The following is a 19,378-nucleotide window of genomic DNA, read 5'->3' as shown; positions in this document are numbered from 1 at the left end:
TGCACGCTCACCTAACTTTACGTTGCACGCTCACCTAACTTTACGTTGCACGCTCACCTAACTTTACGTTGCACGCTCACCTAACTTTACGTTGCACGCTCACCTACCTTGCGTTTGCACCTTTTGTCCACACGTAAACTGCGTTTTATTATTTATTTATTAGTTTTTCGCTTCTCACTGCTTAAGCCATTAATCTTTCTGGAATTGTTTTTTTAAACAGATGCGACCTCACAAAAGATATTAGCTATGCTGTCAGACCTGACGACAGCCGTTAACGAACTCCGTGAGGAGGTCAGAGCCATCCGCCATCCCTGCTGCAATGAATCGGTAGATGCTGGGGTACTGCCTCTGGATTTGCCCTTGCACAACATTGAGGAGCTAAACAATGCAGAGGCAGCTCTTCAATCATAAGAGGCAAATAAGGCAATGGTAAGTATATAAAGGTTATGTACACTTTGTAACTATAAAGTGTAATAGCTGTCAGATGTGATTTAAATACATAACAACGGCCTGTTGATTAAACACACAAGCACTTGCATACACATTTAAGACATGAGACACGCTAATTCCATCTCTTAAAATGTGTCTATAGGTGAGACGCTTTGCCTTGATTGGAGGGACCACACTGGAGGTGCGAGTCCGCCGTGTAATGGCTTATGCCATTACAAACGAGCTGGCCTCGGTACTCAACTGGGCAGGGAAAAAAACCAAGGACCAGACAAAGCAAAAAATGGCATTTAAAGATACAGCGCTCTGCAAATGCATATATGGTGGTAAGTTTTACAGTTTTTTTGCTATATTACTTTGTCTTTCTTAATAACAAGACTTTCATGTCCGGTTAATCTGGAGATGGAGTCTTTGGTCTTTGGCTTGTTTAGTCCTCGGGTTGTAGTTGTACAGCCCGAGGACCCCATGTTTATTTTGTTTTAAAGGATACACGGCACACCATGCTAAGACTTATCACTTTTTCCGCTCATAGCTCTTTGGGAATCAAATGCGGCAGTTTGCAGATTTACGCCTGGTGACTTTCATGTTTATCAGCCTAGGAGTTTACATACTTTCTCCCCGCTGAAGACAGTTAACAAGACCTTATTCATGTGCTCTAATTCACTTTTTGTGTTTGTGTGTGTATTTTTTTCCTAGATGGCCTGACGCAGCAGTTAGGGGCAAACTCTATGTCCAAGTTTGTCTTTGCACAAGCAGTGCAGAAATGGCTCCGATACGCCCCAGATCGTATGGGTATGGGTGGTGCAGGACGCACATCATGCATCCCCATCCCAGAGTAAAAAATTACAAACTTCTGTGAAACATATAAATGTAAATAGGAAACTGTCTTTTAATAAAGTATTTAGCAAACGAAACATGCCTATTGACCTTTTTTTTGTTTATTTTTTTTCTCTGTTACATCACATGCAATGCTTTCTTATTTTAGGATATTAATATTGACATGATACATTGTGAGACATTTGTTGTTGTTTTTTTTATAAAGGGTGTCCAATTTAAGGAATAAGTACAATTATGTGTTTAGGTGGTTTAAGTATTGATGGAAACATGCAGTAGTTTAGTATTGGTTAAAATACCTATAAAGAAAGGTAGATTTCCAGTCATGATTTAACTGTTGTTTTAATAAAAAGCAACTGTGCGAAAGAGGTGGAAAATCAACACCATAGCTCAACAGTGTTTCAATATCAGAATCTGACATTGTTTCAATGTCAGGTTTCAACATTGATTCAACATCAAAACCTGACGTTGTTTCAACATTAAAAAAGGGTGCAAGAGTGACGTTAGGTCAACGTCACACTTCAACGTTGGTTCAATGACGTCGCCTGATATTGACTCAACGTTGTTTCAATGTTTCCTTGCTATCTGGGTGGTGCTCTCTATTAAGAAATCAAGTGTATTCCTTGAATTATAATTATCATTAAATCTCAAATAAAATCTATTCAGCTCATTGGCTAACTGAGAGTCTGAACTAAAACCAGGGAGACTCACACAAACCAGTGTTTGAGTGTATATTTTAGTTAATCAGTGGCAGTGAGCCGTCTGTGTTTCAATATCTCCGTTTGCAGACAGATATTAATCCTCTGAAAAAAGGTTTTGAGGAAGCTGGTGCCACCTATTTTAATTTTTTAAATATCATTAACATACTGTGATATTTACCCGACAGTATATGTTTCAACAAAGAATTTTGGATGAAATTGTGTTAGAAAACAATAAATTACTCTTTTTGGACTTTAAAGTACAAAGTACACTAATTGCCTGCTGACAGCTCCCTTCTGATAGGTAACATGTGTCCTAACATCACTCACTTTTTTAATAATAATTAAAAAATGTATTTTCATTGATAATGATGTTCACTTTGTTCCTTGTGAGCAATTACTGCATGTGGTAGTAAGTCTCAATGATTAACGTTGTATGCATATATGAATTAGTACATAGTACATTTGCTTTTGTCACCTTGCTGTTGAATTGTGCTATATTAATAAACTTGCCTTGCCTTTGTTTAGTTTCCCATTCATCATATAAATTCTTTGAGAGAATTTTTTTTTTTTTTTTGATCATAAATAAGTGATCAAATGATTGAGTTGATTTAGGACCGCCGCTATCTTTCCTGCAAATCTCATTGTTTTAGAAAATTAGGAGCATAGGTGTAATCTGTGAGACCTCTGCTTCCTCTGCTCCATCCTACCTTTTTTTGTCCTAACAAGTGAAATAGTGACATTAATGAATATGTGAGTTCACAATCAGTTAATCTGGTTAAAATTCAAATGCCACAAAAGTATATTTCATTAATGAATGTCAGTAAACCAAACTGAGTGGTCAAAGCTAAAACTGAGGTTATTTTGGAGTTTTCTGTTCAAAGTGCAACATTTGGGATTTTACTATGTGGCAAGAATTGGGTAGACCAAAGTACAATTGGTAAAATTTTAACTTTTTCCTTTAGCACACAAAAGCTAGTCACTGAAAATAAGTTATTTCATATTATTTTTTCTTTAACTGGGTTTCTCATTTGGTTTATAACATAGAATGTATATGTTCATAACAGAGTTTTGAGCTGTTAATCACATAGCAGAGTGATTTTTGTTAGTGGTGTACTCACTCTGTATTGTACTCATTTTCTGATGTTGGTGGCTGCTGGTGAATGAGTAAATTTAAAAAAGGCATTTTAGAGCAGCTCAAACTGTGAACATTAATAAGAAATAAGTAACCAACTAACACCGTGTTCTTTTTACACCTTTGTTCACGTAGAACATTCTCTTGCCGTGGGTCCAGGCGAAGATAGCACTAGTTTAATAGGAAACCTAAAGCAGTAAACAAAATGTTTGTGACCATGTATACAATATTGCAAGACAGTGGTAATGGAATGTTGTATTTTACTTTGTTTGGCAAGTAAATATGTCACTTACCTGACTTTTACCCTCTATAAATTGGATGAACTACTCATGAACTAATCATTACACAAAAGGTGTTAACAAAAATAAAAGTTCTACCCAGCAATGTGCAATAATTTTCCAGGAAACTGACTGAATAAGACCCACCTGAACTGTTGGTTTGAAACCACAGATCCCACAGAAGGACGCAGGTATACGGATGCTGCCACCTATATCAGTGCCTAAACCAAGCAGGGAGCCCCCTCCCCACCAGATGAACCTCCAGAGGTCTTCTGGGGGTTATGAAGGTTCACAGTTTGGTCATAAATAGGATTACTGCAGTCATAGCTGAAGGTGAGCAAAGACAGATAGCTAATGACTCTTTGCATACTATGTACACTTGGAATTGGCAAAGACCACGGAATGAGTCCTCACAGTGTTTAAATGTACTCTATATTTATGCCAATCATTGATAAAAGAGTTACCTCAAAAGGGCTTGAGGCAAGTTGGTTTTCACAAAGGGAATAGCTCCTTTTTCCTAAGGACTTCAACAAGCACACTGTCCTTTTCAACGGGCTGGTCCAGGTTAATGAAAACACTACAAGAACACTCATGATTCTATGATTTATCACTGAAACCAGAAGATGGTAATGGCATGTTAATGACCTTAGTGATAATGCTCATATATAACATACTTACAAATACTGATTAGAAATTAGAAAGTAACTGGAACTGCATACAAGAGACCATCGTTGTTGGAGCCAACAGTTTTCAACTGGTCCAAACTCTCCAGCAAAACTTCAGTGCAGCAGTTCAGCTTTTTGTTTACAGCCAGAGTCTGTTGAAAGGAAACAAGCGCAGAGAGATTCAAATTAACATACAGTTAGGTCCATATATATTTGGACACTGACACCAGTTTTGTTTTATTTAACCATTTACTACAACACACTATAATTATAGTTATATAATTGACATGGACATAATGTGTAGACTCTCAATTTTCACATTCAGATTGGATGAAGGATTTAGGAGTCTCAACTCCTTAACATGTGCCACACTCTTTTTAAACAGAGCAAAAGTAATTGGAAAATTGACTCAAAGGCTGTTTGATGGTGTAGCAAATTCCTTTGTTACATTGTTATCAATTAAACAGGTAAAAGGTCAGCAGTTGATTTGAGGCGTAGTGCCTGTGTTTTGAACATTTTGCTGTGGATAGACCACATCTGATCAAAGGAGCTCTGCATGCAGCTAAAACAAGCCATTCCTAAGCAGTAAAAACATTAAAAAAAAAAAAAAAAAACAACCATCTGAGAAATTGCTGCAATATCAGGAGTGGCAAAATCTATGGCTTGGTACATCCTGAGAAGTAAAGAAAGCAATGGTGAACTCAGCAACGCAAAAAGACTTAACTTCACTTTAGAGGCCATAAGAAGATCATTTGTAACCTTCACTAAAGCTGTTTCTGTGCTGTGATGAGCTCTGAAACCTGACTGAAACCCTTCAAATAAACCATTCCTCTGCAGATGATCTGTTAGCTGTTTGACAACTACTCTTTCAAGGATGTTTGATATGAAAGAAAGGTTGGAGATTGGCCTACAGTTAGCTTCTGTTTATCCAGCAGTATCAGGGGTAAAACTCTGACCGCCGCTCCCTTATGACCTTACGATATGTCACTGTGTGCCCTGACAGCACTCGCTTTTTGGCTCGAGCTTTATTTAGGAAGCAATCGATTTATTCATATAGCACTTTCAGACAACTCCCAGCTGAAAACAAGGTGCTGTACACTTGACATAAAAAACCCTTTACATTAAATTTAAAATAAAATAATAATAATAATAATGATGATAATCAAAATTCAATTAAAACAATAAAATCAGCACATTAGATTAAATTAAAGCAGTTTGACCCTGTTTGCCTATGTTTTCTGGGACATCAGTAAGGATGCTCTTCCTTAACTTCAGCTTGGCCTTCAATACCATCATCCCAGACATCCTTATAGCCAAGCTGGTAAACTTGGACTTCCAAAAACTTTCTCACAGACCGTTCACAATCAGTCGAGATCATACACGCTGAACATCCTGCCCTCTGGAAAAAGGTTCAGATCCATCAGGTTCAAAACCAATAGACTAAAAAACTGCTTCTTCCCATGCCAACCCTGCCAGGGCTCTGCTGGGACCAAACACAACCACCTCTGTTTTGCTTGAATTATATTTTAAAAAGTTTAGGGCCATACATGTTTTAAGATCTTCTAGACATGCCAGAAGCGGTTTAATGGAAAAAGCATCTTTCTGCTTCAGAGGCAGATAAATCTGGCAGTTGTTGGCAGTGGAAGGATAATCCATGCCTTCTAAGAATGGTTCCTAAGGGCTTCCCAAGTTCCCAAGTTCCCAAATGTAATGAAAAGGGCAGAGGCCTTAGAATTGTGAACCTCAAACTGAAGAGCTAACTAAAAAGTTAACACAGTTCTGACAGAAAGACCTCTCCTTTAAAAATCGTTGAGGGACAGTATCATTTGGAGACCCAGAGGGCTGAACACAGCATAAAAACCTGTGGTCACACAAGTTAAAATGTACAAAAACACATGTTACAAATTCCCACAGAAGAGAGCTTACCTCACCTCACACTCCCAATGACGTTTCAAGAGACCTCTGCCGATCACACAACAGAATGCAGTCGATTGCATTTTGAACTGACCCGGAATTAAAACAGGACTACAACAGTTCAAAATCTGGACTACTTTAGGGCTTAACCAAGACAGAAACAGAATCAAAACTAGATGATAGTAGCACTGAAAATCATCATAGACCTGCACTACACTGACAACACCTCTTTATTGTGGTAACATGAGACTGTATCATCGAGGCCTGAGTTTTGCGAACCTGTTGATGACATTTTCAGGGTCAATATTATTCAAGTATTGCTTTTCAATACATAATTTGTACCATATTATTTTTTTTAATTCTACCAAAGTACACTATTTAGATTCAGAAAAGTTTACATAACTATTTAGCCTTGTTGTGCAAACAAGCCTGCATAACTTAATAAATATAGAATTTGAAAAATAACAAACCTAAAAAGATACACTAGGGACTGGATACATGTTCTGATGAGTTTTGGCAAACAACCATTAGACTAACATGTCTTTCTCACCTGCTTTTTTTTTTTTTTTTTTTTTTCTTTCAAATGTCTTTTTATTAGACAAAGGTTCCAATACAATGTATACAATAACAAAAAATGCTTCAGAATATTCCAAAATTTCAATCTTGTTCCCACCCTAACCCCTAAAACAACAAATAATTGGCAGCCTGCTGCCCAACTAAACCAAAAAACAAACAGAAAAAAAAACAAACAAAAGCAAAAAACAACAAACAGACTCATAAAAGAAAAAAAAACAAAAAAAAACAAAAAAAAAAATAAAAAAAAATAAAATAAATAAATAAATAAACAAGAGGGGGGGTTCCTTGGACTACTCAGTAACAGTAGTTGTGGGCCTTTCAAAGAAGTCCAGAAAGGGAGACCACAGTTTATAAAATTTATTTTTAGACCCACGAACTGTATATCTAATTTTTTCTAAATCCATACAAGACATTACATCTTTTAGCCATTGCGTGTGTGAGGGGGGAGAAGAGTCTTTCCACTTCAGCAGTATAGCTCGCCTGGCCAACAATAATGAAAAGTTTAATGTTTTGAGTCTGGAGTTGGACAGATTCAGATTCTGGACCGCACCAAACATAGCACAGAGTGGCTCTGGTTCAATTTGATGCTGCAGGGCTTCAGACATGGTATGGAAAACAGATTTCCAAAAGGTGGACAAAGAAGGGCAGGACCAGTACATATGAAACAATGTACCAGGGGCACCCCCACACCTTACACAGGCTGGGTCCACCCCTGGGTATATGTGTGCCAGTCTATCCCTGGACCCCCGATGAACTATCTTAAATTGGATGAGTGTATGTCGAGCACACATTGATATATTGTGAACCTGGCCAAGGATAGAGTCCCACAGTTCATCCGTAATACGAAAGGTAAGGTCCTTTTCCCATTTAGATTTGATAGCAGCTACTGAAGAGCCTTGTAAATTGGAAATTCTCACCTGCTTTTGTTCCCTCTCTGTTCCTCTCTCTCCCTCTTTGTGCTGACAATCAAGCCAAACACCAACATCATCAAATATACAGTTTACATACTCTTCAGGTAAAAACACAAATACTTTTTTAATTGTAAAACCTCAAATCAGACTAAATGTTTATTTTAGATTGATAAATATAAAAAACATATTTGTTAAATTTCAAAGTAAAGAGAGAAATTATCTGTATTTTTTTATTTCAAATGGAACCTAAATTGTATTCAAAATTGAGCCACACTTATGGAGCTCCACAATTATTTTCGTGGTGTCTTGGTTGATATCTCCCATGTCAAAGAAACAGGCTCTGTGTCTTATATGCATCCACGTGGACTCTACTAACCTATCAGAAGTTTCTTAAGCTCAGAATGGAATCGTCTGGAGTTTTCTTATTAATTAAAGACACAATAAACTTATATACTCCTAAATTTGATGAAAGTGATAAAAAATAGACCTCTCTCTCTCTCTCTCTTTACTCTGTGTCAGGGACCAAGCAGTAAAGCATAAAGGACACAGGTGTTTTAATTCAAAAAGGGGGTTTTATTGACCCACAAATATGAAAATATATTTAACAAAGCCAAAACTTAAACAGGCAGACCGATAAAAGAGGTCAACTCAATAGACTAAACTCAAGATAATAATTAACAAAACCTCAAACAAACATAAGATAAACTGACCTGCTGAAATGACACACAGGGGGAACTTAAAAACTGGTTTAGCTAAACCAAATGACACACAGGGGAAAACAAAATGAATGCCATATAACCAACTAATACAAAACAATTAAAAAAACATGAAACACCCCCGAGACAATGAAGCATGTGGTGCTATCCAATTAGGCTGTCAGTGGTACTTCAGCTCTCCCAGCCCTTTGCCAGACAGGAGGAGACGCCAACCCCCAGGTAACTCAAACAAAGATGTATTAATATAACATAAAACAGAACTTTGACCTTGCAAGGTTAATATGTGTGCACGCCATATAAACATTGGAAGGTGTGATGGAAAAATAAATACATTTAATAAAGAAACAATATTGAACAATAAGTAGAATATTTTAAAGTAGTGACTGTAAATTAAACTAAAGTGAATCAACGGGTGGTGAGGTGTGGAGCTTACCATGTGTGGCATGCCATCACACTCTGACATTTAACTAATTCAAAAAATATTTCAATATTTATTTATCTAAAACAAAAAACATTTACTAAATTGATGTTCAACAGTAAAAAAAATGTTTTATGTTTTTTTTTCCCCTAAAGTGTAAATATCTGGTTTCAACTGTGAATATACTGCTGTGTATTGAAATTCCTCTTGTTTTGCATAGAAATATACTGAACAACATACAAAGCATAATATATAAAATAACATCTACCTGAGTTATTTCTTTGAAGCCCCTTATGTCCATTGTTGTGGTTATCAGTACATAACTGAAACCAATTTAGAGTGCTTTATTTAGCCGTGGAGGGTAACAACTGAAAATATGAAATAAGCATACATGTAAGCTAAGACTGAAAAAAAAACAGCATTGTTGTTGTTCGGCTTTTCATTTGGCCATTTGTTGATTCACTCGAAGAGCAAGTAAGGTAATATGGGTCAAGTGATCAGTTTGATATCAATCTTTTGTGATACACAGTCATATTTACATTATTTGTACAGTAGAAATGATTTGCTTTGGTACCTGGTCAAACTTAAGCTCTCCTCTGTCTGCACTTCTACAGCAAACTCGCAGGCAGCAGCTTCTCCCCCCTCGCTCACATGCGTAAGTGCTGTGCTCAGTCGGCTGAGCTCGGATCATGCCAAATTTAGGTGGAATTTGCCCGCTATGTGCCTCGAATATTGTGTAGTTTTTGTTTTATACAGTTGTCAGTTAGGCATCTAACTATGAAATAAACTAGATTCCAAAAGACTCTGGGCTTCTGAAACAGCCCAGTGAGCACCCCTACCCGCTCCGCCGATGATTTACAGACCCAGGACAAAGACAAAAACCACGCAGAGAACACTGAACTGTTTATTAAGAGAGTGAAGATGGACAACTGGACAGCAGCTCTGCTCACTGGTGTCGCCTGCATTGTGGGATACCTGGTTGTGCGGGTGAAAAAGATCAACAGCCTCCGACAGGCGGAGCAAAAGATCAAGAGAGCCAGAAACAGGAGAGATGAGAGCTTGCAGCGCGCAGAGCAGGCGGTGCTCCGGTACAAACAGTCGGTGAGCGTTCAGAGCTTTAAACACTGAAATGTTTAACTAGATAGAATTCAAAATAAATTATGTGCTTTTAGTTCAGACCTGGCGGAGGTTTAGTTATTAATTATCAAATTGCTGACACTTTTTTTTGTCGACATGCTTACTTGGGCTGTTATAGCGCCGCTATAATAACGGACACAATTCCATACTGTCCCCTTGTAATAAGGTCCGGTCAGAGGCTTGGGATGATGTTACAGTATTGGAGAACTTTATTTATAGTGACCCCACATCAAACACACGCTAGCTGGCGAGTAAGGATGTGGTTTGGTTCTATGAACTCACCTAGCCAGCATTAGTCCAATTCGGTCCAAACGTCCATCAACTTGCTTGAGGCTGCGTTACTCTCCGAGTACGCCACAGCAGGGAGAGGACGGACGAGCACTCTGATTGGCTAATGGATTTTCCCCAGTGGGGCTTATGCTCCTTCCATGCTGGCAGGAGGGCTTTTAAACATGAGCATTAAAATAAAAGTTAAAATCACACCAATAATATGCAGCTGTTCTAGGTCGTTTGTTTGATTTCGGTCCATATTGACACAATAGCATTAGCAGTTGCAGCTGATTTGTTGGTTGCACATCAGTGATGTAAATCTCCCGTTCCACCACATCCTAAGGGTGCTCTGTCAGATTGAAATCTGGTGATTGTGGAGACCATTTAAGCACTGTGAATTGTCATTGTCACGTTTGACAGAATTTGTAAAGAAGTGGAAAATGGCCAAATGACGAATCCAGAATCTCTACATTCATATGCTTTTATTTGTTTGCTGCAGCTTTTTTAATGACATAATGATTCTGTGTGGGTCTGTGTCTCCTAGCATCCGACAACTGACTCTGCTTTGATCCTGACGCTCTCCCTGTCTGAGCTGACACAGCAGCTGAACGAAGGCTCACTTACCCCTGAGGATGTGTTTTACTCTTACATGGAAAAGGTTCAATATCCAGCATGACACAAAAGTTCACTGCCTAAGATAACACAGATATTTCATAATAACATATTTTAAAAGCCAGTATTTTTGGCCTATGATGAAACACAGTGATATAGATTACTTTGTGTAATTCCATGTTTCCAACAAGAGTTCAATATTTTACAGAGTGACTACAAAGATCAACGTCCCTTCAAGGTGAATAAGTTAATCTCAAACTGTCTGTGCTTGTTTCCTTTCCAACAGACTCTGGCTGTAAACCAAAAGCTGAACTGCTGCACTGAAATTTTGCTGGAGAGTTTGGACCAGCTGACAACTGTTGGCTCCAACAAGGATGGTCTCTTGTACAGAGTTCCAGTTAGCATCAAAGAAAATCTTGCATTTAAGGTATTACAAAGGTTAAATAATGCAAATATCAATTGCAGGCCTTCTGGTCAGTATTTCTAACTAATTTCTATGTTATGTCTAACTTATAGCATTCCCAAGCATTATTATTCACATCTTTGACACTGGAAGTCCCAGGCTTTTCTAAAAGTTTCCCAAGTCAGCCAAGTGGAAGCTAAATTGGCTGGTCTTTTAGCATGGGGCGATCGTGGCTCAAGAGTTGGGAGTTCGGCTTGTAATCGGAAGGTTGCCGGTTCGAGCCCCGGCTTGGACGGTTGTTGTGTCCTTGGGCAAGACACTTTACCCGTTACCTACTGGTGGTGGTCAGAGGGCCTGGTGGCGCCAGTGTCCGGCAGCCTCGCCTCTGTCAGTGCGCCCCAGTGGCTGTGGCTACAATGTAGCTTACCATCACCAGTGTGTGAATGTGTGTGTGAATGGGTGGATGACTGGATATGTAAAGCGCTTTGGGGTCCGTAGGGACTAGTAAAAGCGCTATATAAAATACAGGCCATTTACCATTTACCATCAATTCATATGTAAATTAGGTTGTTACTTGAGAAGTGGGGGAGTGGGGGTGTGTGAATGATTGCTGATTTCTAACTGCCAACTGCCTCTTTGTTAGTGTGTGGGGGTGGGGAGCTGCTAAAAGCTGTGAACTTCCTTTTGTGTTGAGGTCAATGAAATTGTCATCTTGCGGGGTTTACTAGGCTGCTGGTCAGCAAACCTGTGAAACCCACAGTATAACCCTAACCCTGCAGTATATCGCAAGTAAACCTGACAAGTTTGGGATCAAGTTTTGGGTGGCTTGCGACCTAAAATCCAAGTACATTTGCAATGTCTTCCCATATCTTGGCAAGGGAAGTACATTTGCAAGAGAGTTGGCTAACTCTCATGTGGCTGGGAAGAAGGCAAGAAAAGAACAGTTGCTTTGGACACAACCCTCCACACCTAGCCCTGGAAAAAGAGCCATGTGTCAGGTCAAACACAAATGCAAGAACAATCATGCCACTGTGCGATGTGTTCACTGCTACAGATACACATGTGGTAAATGCAGACTACAGATACCATGGCAGTGCCAGGATAGTGAGTGATTGCTGAAAATGTTGAAATGTACTCACTCACTTTTTATTATTATTTGTAAATATGTGTACAAATGGTTGTTTTTTGTTTGTTGTTTTTTTGTACTGTTTTTATCAATAAATCACAGCAACAAACGAAATACACCCATGTGTGTTGATTTCTCCCTAAGATGGCAAACAGAAACACAAGTTTCCTTGTGGGTTAGGGTTAGGGTAACCCAAACCAACCCTAACCCTAACCCCTAACCCTAACCCTAGTGGCTCAGCACCACCTTATTTACATAACAAAAGCAGCAGTTCACAGTTCAGTCCAGGATATTAGCTAAAAGCCTACCAGCCATTTGGCTGGTTGGCGGGTTTTAAACGTAGAAAAGCCAAATGGCTGCTCTCTGGGACTTCCAGTGTTGAAGCACCATTATCATCTTTTTTCTTCTTTCTTTCTCTTTTATTTCACAACACTAGAATCATGACTGTTCTTGTGGTGTGGTCATTAACCTGGACCAGCCCGTTGAAAAGGACAGTGTGCTTGTTCAAGTCCTGAAGAAACAAGGAGCTATTCCCTTTGTGAAAACCAACTTGCCTCAAGGTCTTTTGAGGTAAATTATCGGTGATTGACATAAATCTAGAGCCAATTTAAAAATACCGGTGTCTGCCATTTCTGCCCGTCAGCCTCCTAGATGCACCTATGGCATAAATTTAAAAATCCAGGTAATTTTTAGAAAAGCTGACCTATGACCTTAAGGTCGAAGTCATTGAGATTCAAAGTCATCCAAGATTTTTAGAAGATACACCAATTCGAAATTCCTATGTCACCTCACTTAATTCTGCAGTTATCACATTCACAAACTTGGGTATCCACTCTGCCCACCTGGAGGGGTGATGACAATACCCCATCTGCCTTTTATGTCTGATGTGGTTAAAACTCATTCAGTTGTCTTTGCTATTCCACATGTGCATAACATGCAAAGACTTCCTCACCTTCTTGTCTGTTGACAGCTATGACTGCAGTAATCCTATCTACGGGCAGACTGTGAACCCTCATAACCCCCAGAAGACCTCTGGAGGTTCATCTGGTGGGGAGGGGGCTCTCATCGGGGGAGGGGGCTCCCTGCTTGGTATAGGCACTGATCTAGGTGGCAGTATCCGTATTCCTGCATCCTTCTGTGGAATCTGTGGTTTCAAACCAACTGCAGGTCGGCTCAGGTGGGTCTCATTCAGTCAGTTTTTGGAAAATTATTATACATTGCTGAGAAAAACTTTTATCTCACCTTTTGTGTAATGATTAGTTCACAGGGATCTCGTCCAATTTATAGAGGGCAAAAGTCAGGTAAGTGACATATCTTATTAGCATATATACAGAGTCAATATTGGGATACTGACAGACAGTCTGGGAATTTTGTTTACTGCTTCTTGTTTCGTGTTAAACTAGTGCTATCTTCACCTGGACCCATGGCAAGAGATGTGGACAGCCTGGCTCTGTGCATGCAGGCACTTCTTTGCGACCACATGTTTTCTTTGGACCCCACTGTTCCACCATTACCTTTTAATATGGAGGTGTGTCCTGTACTGTGGGATTCATGTCACTTGTAATTGCCTGTGCATATACATGCATAAATGGTCTCATTTCATGTGAGCATTAAAAACAAAAAGTGATTCCCTCTTAGATATACAGAACCACCAAACCTCTAAGGATTGGTTGTTTGGAAAACGATGGCTACATGCATCCATCTCCGAGCATGGCCCGAGGCGTTAGAGAGGTGAAAGCTCTGTTAGAGCAGGCGGGACACACAGTAAGACACACACACACACACACACAAAAACATATAATAATCATTTTCAAGTCATGTTTTTTAATGTTGGCATTTGTTTCTCTAGTTGGTCCCTTACCATCCACTGAAGATGGATGAAATGTTCCCTGAACTAATGATAAAGGGTTATTTAGCAGATGGAGCTACCAGCCTGTTAACCAAACTGTGAGTTTTTTCTTTTAACAGTTTAGTTAATAGGTTTTTAATACCTAGAGATGCTGCCATTGTCTTCTTCACCACACGATGGTGTTGACTGGTTTTGAAACTATTCCATTAATTTGTTAAGTATCTCAAAATAGGCTTTTTTCTTATGTGCTAATGAGCCCTTTCTTTTTAGGAAGGGGGGACCCGAGGACCCTTGTCTGAAGGGACAGTTTCATCGTTACCGTCTTCCTAAGTGGTATAAGACAATCCATTCATTTCTGCTCAAACCTAAGGTAAGCCCTCGAATTCTGTGACAGACACATACGAAAATAGTCAAATAGATGGTCTATCCATCCATCCATCCATCCATCTTCATCCGCTTTATCCGGGGCCGGGTCGCGGGGGCAGCAGCCTAAGCAAAGAGGCCCAGACCTCCCTCTCCCCAGCCACCTCCTCCAGCTCATCCGGGGGAACACCAAGGCGTTCCCAGGCCAGCCGAGAGATATAATCTCTCCAGCGTGTCCTGGGTCTGCCCCGGGGCCTCCTCCCGGTGGGACATGCCTGGAACACCTCACCCAGGAGGCGCCCAGGGGGCATCCTTACCAGATGCCCAAACCACCTCAGCTGGCTCCTTTCGATGTGGAGCAGCAGCGGCTCTACTCTGAGCCCCTCCCGGATGGCCGAACTTCTCACCCTATCTCTAAGGGAGATGCCAGCCACCCTTCGGAGGAAGCTCATTTCCGCCGCTTGTATCCGCGATCTCGTATCCGCCGCTTTGGTCCTGGGTGAGGGACCAGACAAAGAGCGATTCAGAAGACCCCTATGAAAAAAACATAGAGGGAACAGTTTACCCTGCCCGGGATAGGGTTACCGGGGCCCCGCCCTGGAGCCAGGCCCGGGGAGGGTGCCCGAGGGCGAGCGTCTGCTGGCCGGGCCTTAGTCCATGGGGCCCGGCCGGGCACAGCCCGAAGAGGAGACATGGGCCCATCCTCCCGCAGGCCCACCACCTGCAGGAGGCGCCATAGGGGTCGGGTGCATTGTGTGCCGGGTGGCGGCCAGGAGCGGAGGCCCTGGCGGACTGACCCCCGGCTGCCAAGACTGGCAATAGGGACAAATAGATGGTCTATTTCTTTAAATCACCAGATTCAGTGATTTAGCAGAATAATGCATATCTATCTATCTATCTATCTATCTATCTGCAGTCTCCTCGTGTCTCTGCCATCATAAAGGCTCTTTGTGGAGTTGGGTGAGAAAGTATTCTTGAAATGTTTTATTTGTACTTGATCCTTTGTTAGATTTTCATATTATACATGTTCTAGGAATGATATACTTTATTCTTAGATCTGTTCCAGAGCTGTGGAAGCAACATGCTGCTGTTGAGGTACTGTCAGCCGATGATGCATGGTCACGTATGAAAGTCTGAAGATGAAATTGAGATTTCCTGTGTTTTCTTTAGGACTACATTCAAGAGACAATAGCACATTGGAGGAGCTGCAACATTGATGTGCTGCTGTGTCCTGTGATTGGACCAGCCTACAACTTCTTTTACTGTAGCAAAATTCCAAGTATGATACACTGAGTACAAGTGGCAATATAGTGTTCTGTTTATCACAGTTTGTCCAATTTCAGCCACAAAACACCTGTTGATAAACTCCCTGTGGATTATTTACAATGGATTATTTTTTGTGATTTTGCATTGAATCACAGCACAACTTTGACTCTTTGATTGTAACTGCTTTTTTTTTTTTAACATCACTTTGGCAAGAGCAGCCTGACAGCCTGGACAAATACATTTCAATATTAATTATTATATTGAATATTACTAAATATTCTACATAATAATATATTTATATTTTCTGTTATTTCAGCTGCTATTAGTTACACAATTGTCTACAATCTCCTAAACTTTCCTGCGGGTGTAGTCACTGTTTCCACAGTGACCGCAAAGGATGAGGAGGAACTCAAGCACTATAAGGGCTGTTATCAGGACATGTGGGACAAACTCTTCAAAGAGGTAGGCAACATGTACCAGTGAGATAAGACTGAGTGAAAACATAGTCACTCGTCAGTTTATTTGGAATGCTACACAAAGATGTGATTAAAAACATACAGATTACCAAGTAGGGATGGGAATAGATAAGAATTTAGCGATTCCAATTGCAAATCAGTTCTCTGATCTCATTGGGTTCTCATTGGCTCCACTTTGAGAACCACCACCATTTCTAAGCAGCGTATCAAAGACATTACAGTCATGCAAATTAATTGCATTCTGTGAGGTCAAACGTTTCTGCCTGTTTGAAGGGTATCAAAGTTGGTGTCATATCTCAAAAAAGAGATAAAGAAAGAGGAAAGTAACACATCCCAATGAGGGATGACTAATTAACACATAGTGTAGTTTAAGCTACTGTGACAGCAGGTTTTCCTGCAGAAATAATCTTTTGGGAGACACAGATGTAAAGCTTAAACTATAGATAATTTATTATGGCTAGATGAGAGATATGTCTCCAATGTACCACATGCTTGGAATACCTCACCCAGAAGGTGTCCAGAAGGCATCCTAATCAGATGCCCGAACCACCTCAACTGGCTCCTTTCAATGTAGAGAAGTGACAGATCTATTCTGGCTTCTCTCGGATGGCTGAACACCTCACACTACTTCTAAGGGAGAGTCCAGTAATCCTTTGGAGAAGGCTTGGATCTGCTTTTGGTCACAACCCAAAGCTCATGACCATACTCCTCCCTGACTCAAAGTAGGCACTCCGTCCTTTTCTGGCTGAAGACCACAGCCATATATATATATATATAATATATATATATATATGTATATATGTATATGTATATGTATATGTATATATGTATGTGTGTGTATATATATATATATATATATATATATATATATATATATGTATATGTATATGTATATGTATATATATATATATGTATATATATACATATATATATATACATATATATATACATATATATATGTATATATATATATATATGTATATATATATGTATATATGTATATATATATGTATGTATGTGGGTAGGTAGGTAGGTAGGTAGGTAGGTAGATATATAGAGCGAGAATTGGATAACAGCTCACGGCGGTCTTGAGTTCTCAGAATTTGCTCTTTGAGCTCTCGGCTCTCCAACGGGAGATTGAGAGACCAGTGTCGGACTGCTAGAACGGTTTTGAAATTCACGTGAGTTGTTCGCACTAAAGGAAAAAACACCATCATTTCATGTAGCTACCATTTCGGCAACAGCTGTGGTCTCAAGGCTGGAGCTGAACAAAACAAATTCTCCCAGATAACGGACTGTGTTTAGACTGCTCCTCCCCTATCCTACGCAAGGCCACCTGGGTTGGCTGGAAGACTGTTTACTTAGCCTGGCAGGGCAAAGGATACTCTCTCAGCTGAACTCTGGACACACACAGATATACATTCATCAATGCTTATCCCCTCCCAATGCAGACGGTGGATCACAGGGGACCAGTGCTTATGCTGCAGGCCTGGATGCACTGTCTACAGTGGCTGTCTCTCACCTTTTATCTATCCCTGTTGCTTGTCATGTGTTTCTATGGTGTATTAAGAGTTTTTCATGTGCTATGCACTGAGGTGTTTTTTTCTGTTCTCAAACTGATCTCCCTGTTGGAGCTCAGTCTGGGGGGAGTTCTTTTTTCTCCTTGTCTTTCCTGATGTTGTGCATTTTTCCATTGTTCGGTCCCGGGTCGCTGCTCGTGTAGCTGACCGGCCAGCTACCTAGCCTGACCTGTCTCCCCAATGTGATGTTTGTCTATTGTATGTATGGTCGGCAAAGTCAGTCTCTTAATCTCCCCTTGGGGATAAATAAAGTCTTCTGAATCTGAATCTCGGTTGTGGGTAACTGCAACTGACAAATAAAGGCTATCTCATCTCATCTCATAAAGAATGTCCAATAATGGGCAACCCTCCAGTGCATTCGGAAAGGTCATTGCCCAATTTGATCCATCCTACACAGAACCAAGAACTGAACCAGATCAGACTATTCAATCCCCTGGCCGCTCTGTCCTGGTCGTTGTGTCCTTGGGAAAGACACTTCACCCTACCGCCTACTGGTGTTGGCCAGAGGGGCCGATGGCGCAATATGGCAGCCTCGCTTCTGTCAGTCTGCCCCAGGGCAGCTGTGGCTACAACCGTAGCTGCCTCCACCAGTGTGTGAATGCGAGAGTGAATGAATAGTGGCATTGTAAAGCGCTTTGGGTGCCTTGAAAAGCGCTATATAAATCCAATCCATTATTATTATTATTATTATGACTCTAAAATTTATCAGTGTTTTGTATCATTTCCTTGTGGTTCTGTCATTTATTGTCTCATCTTAGTCTTTTTGCAGGTCTTCTGGCCTTGCACGTATGCACAATCTGTATCTGAAATTCCACAGTTTGTCAGTAGGTGAAGGCAAAAGACTGGTATGTTCAGCTGCTGAGCATTAAGTGACAGGTGTGTTTTTTGTGTTCAGGCAGTGACTGGGGGCGAGGGTCTGCCTGTGGCGGTCCAGTGTGTTGCTCTGCCGTGGCAGGATGAACTCTGCCTGCGCCTCATGAAGGAAGTGGAACAACTGGTCAAACAGAGCAAGAAGTAAAGCTGCTTTCTTTCTGAGTCTCACATGAAAGACTGCAGACTTCAGAGGAGACATGTTAACTTGAGTTTTCCCCATAAATGCTATTTAAATGTGTCAAAGGGTTGAGCATCCTCTGCACTGCCAGTAGGGTTGACTGGGGTTGGTTGTCACACTGTTTCACTTGCATGCATTGTTGATTATTGAAACCCTTATATAGGATTGGTTGTCACAAGTTTTGGGCTTTGTTGTCACTTTGTTGCAATTATCAAGTGAGCTTCAGTTAAAAAAAAATGTACAAAAAAAATGTAGACTTTTTTTCAGATTGTAAGTTTGGAAATGGACACCATATAATGCCCTTTGTATTCAAACTGTGAGTTTGAACCAGTGATAATTATTGTGAATGTATTTTATGAGCAATGGAATTAAGGAATTTACAGCACGTAATAAAATTAGCCAAAAAAACAACAGAAGAGAGCAGCTTCCACATTCCACGACTGTATTTTGAACTCATGTATTATTGATATTATTGAGAAAAAAGTTCCAGAAGTTCCATATAGCTTTTAGAAGACAGGCTTTTTGTTCAAAACTTCCCAACAGGTAACCGGAGCAGTAGTGAGCAAGGCAGTTTAAACATGTGAGAATTAAAACTGACTCAACTGCTCCATGTTTTAAGTCTTGATGCACGCTAGATAATAAAGGTTTCTCCG

At 40.2% G+C, this 19,378-nt stretch overlaps 1 protein-coding gene and 1 long non-coding RNA gene across 2 annotated transcripts; both read left to right on the top strand.

The window, feature by feature from the left end:
- The first annotated feature begins 327 nt into the window (after positions 1-327).
- On the top strand, positions 328-1,477 carry LOC148095966 (uncharacterized). The gene is made up of 3 exons (XR_015717212.1): positions 328-429; positions 593-773; positions 1,144-1,477. It is a non-coding gene; the product is annotated as an uncharacterized LOC148095966 (long non-coding RNA).
- A 7,809-nt stretch (positions 1,478-9,286) lies between these two features.
- LOC102783246 (vitamin D3 hydroxylase-associated protein-like) lies at positions 9,287-19,119 on the top strand. The gene is made up of 15 exons (XM_087836583.1): positions 9,287-9,693; positions 10,544-10,657; positions 10,898-11,038; positions 12,577-12,710; positions 13,111-13,317; positions 13,401-13,441; positions 13,544-13,668; positions 13,779-13,904; positions 13,990-14,087; positions 14,260-14,359; positions 15,269-15,312; positions 15,408-15,447; positions 15,523-15,631; positions 15,935-16,080; positions 18,570-19,119. The coding sequence occupies exons 1-15, from the start codon at positions 9,514-9,516 to the stop codon at positions 18,690-18,692; spliced, it is 1,728 nt and encodes a 575-aa protein (XP_087692709.1). The 5' UTR covers positions 9,287-9,513; the 3' UTR covers positions 18,693-19,119.
- The last annotated feature ends 259 nt before the right edge of the window (positions 19,120-19,378 follow it).

The sequence above is a fragment of the Neolamprologus brichardi genome, chromosome 23 (genome assembly GCF_056152115.1).
Source record: "Neolamprologus brichardi isolate AB-2024 chromosome 23, ASM5615211v1, whole genome shotgun sequence".
Taxonomy (NCBI): domain Eukaryota; kingdom Metazoa; phylum Chordata; class Actinopteri; order Cichliformes; family Cichlidae; genus Neolamprologus; species Neolamprologus brichardi.
Note: the sequence above shows the minus strand (reverse complement) of the source record. Positions and strands in the feature narration are given on the sequence as shown.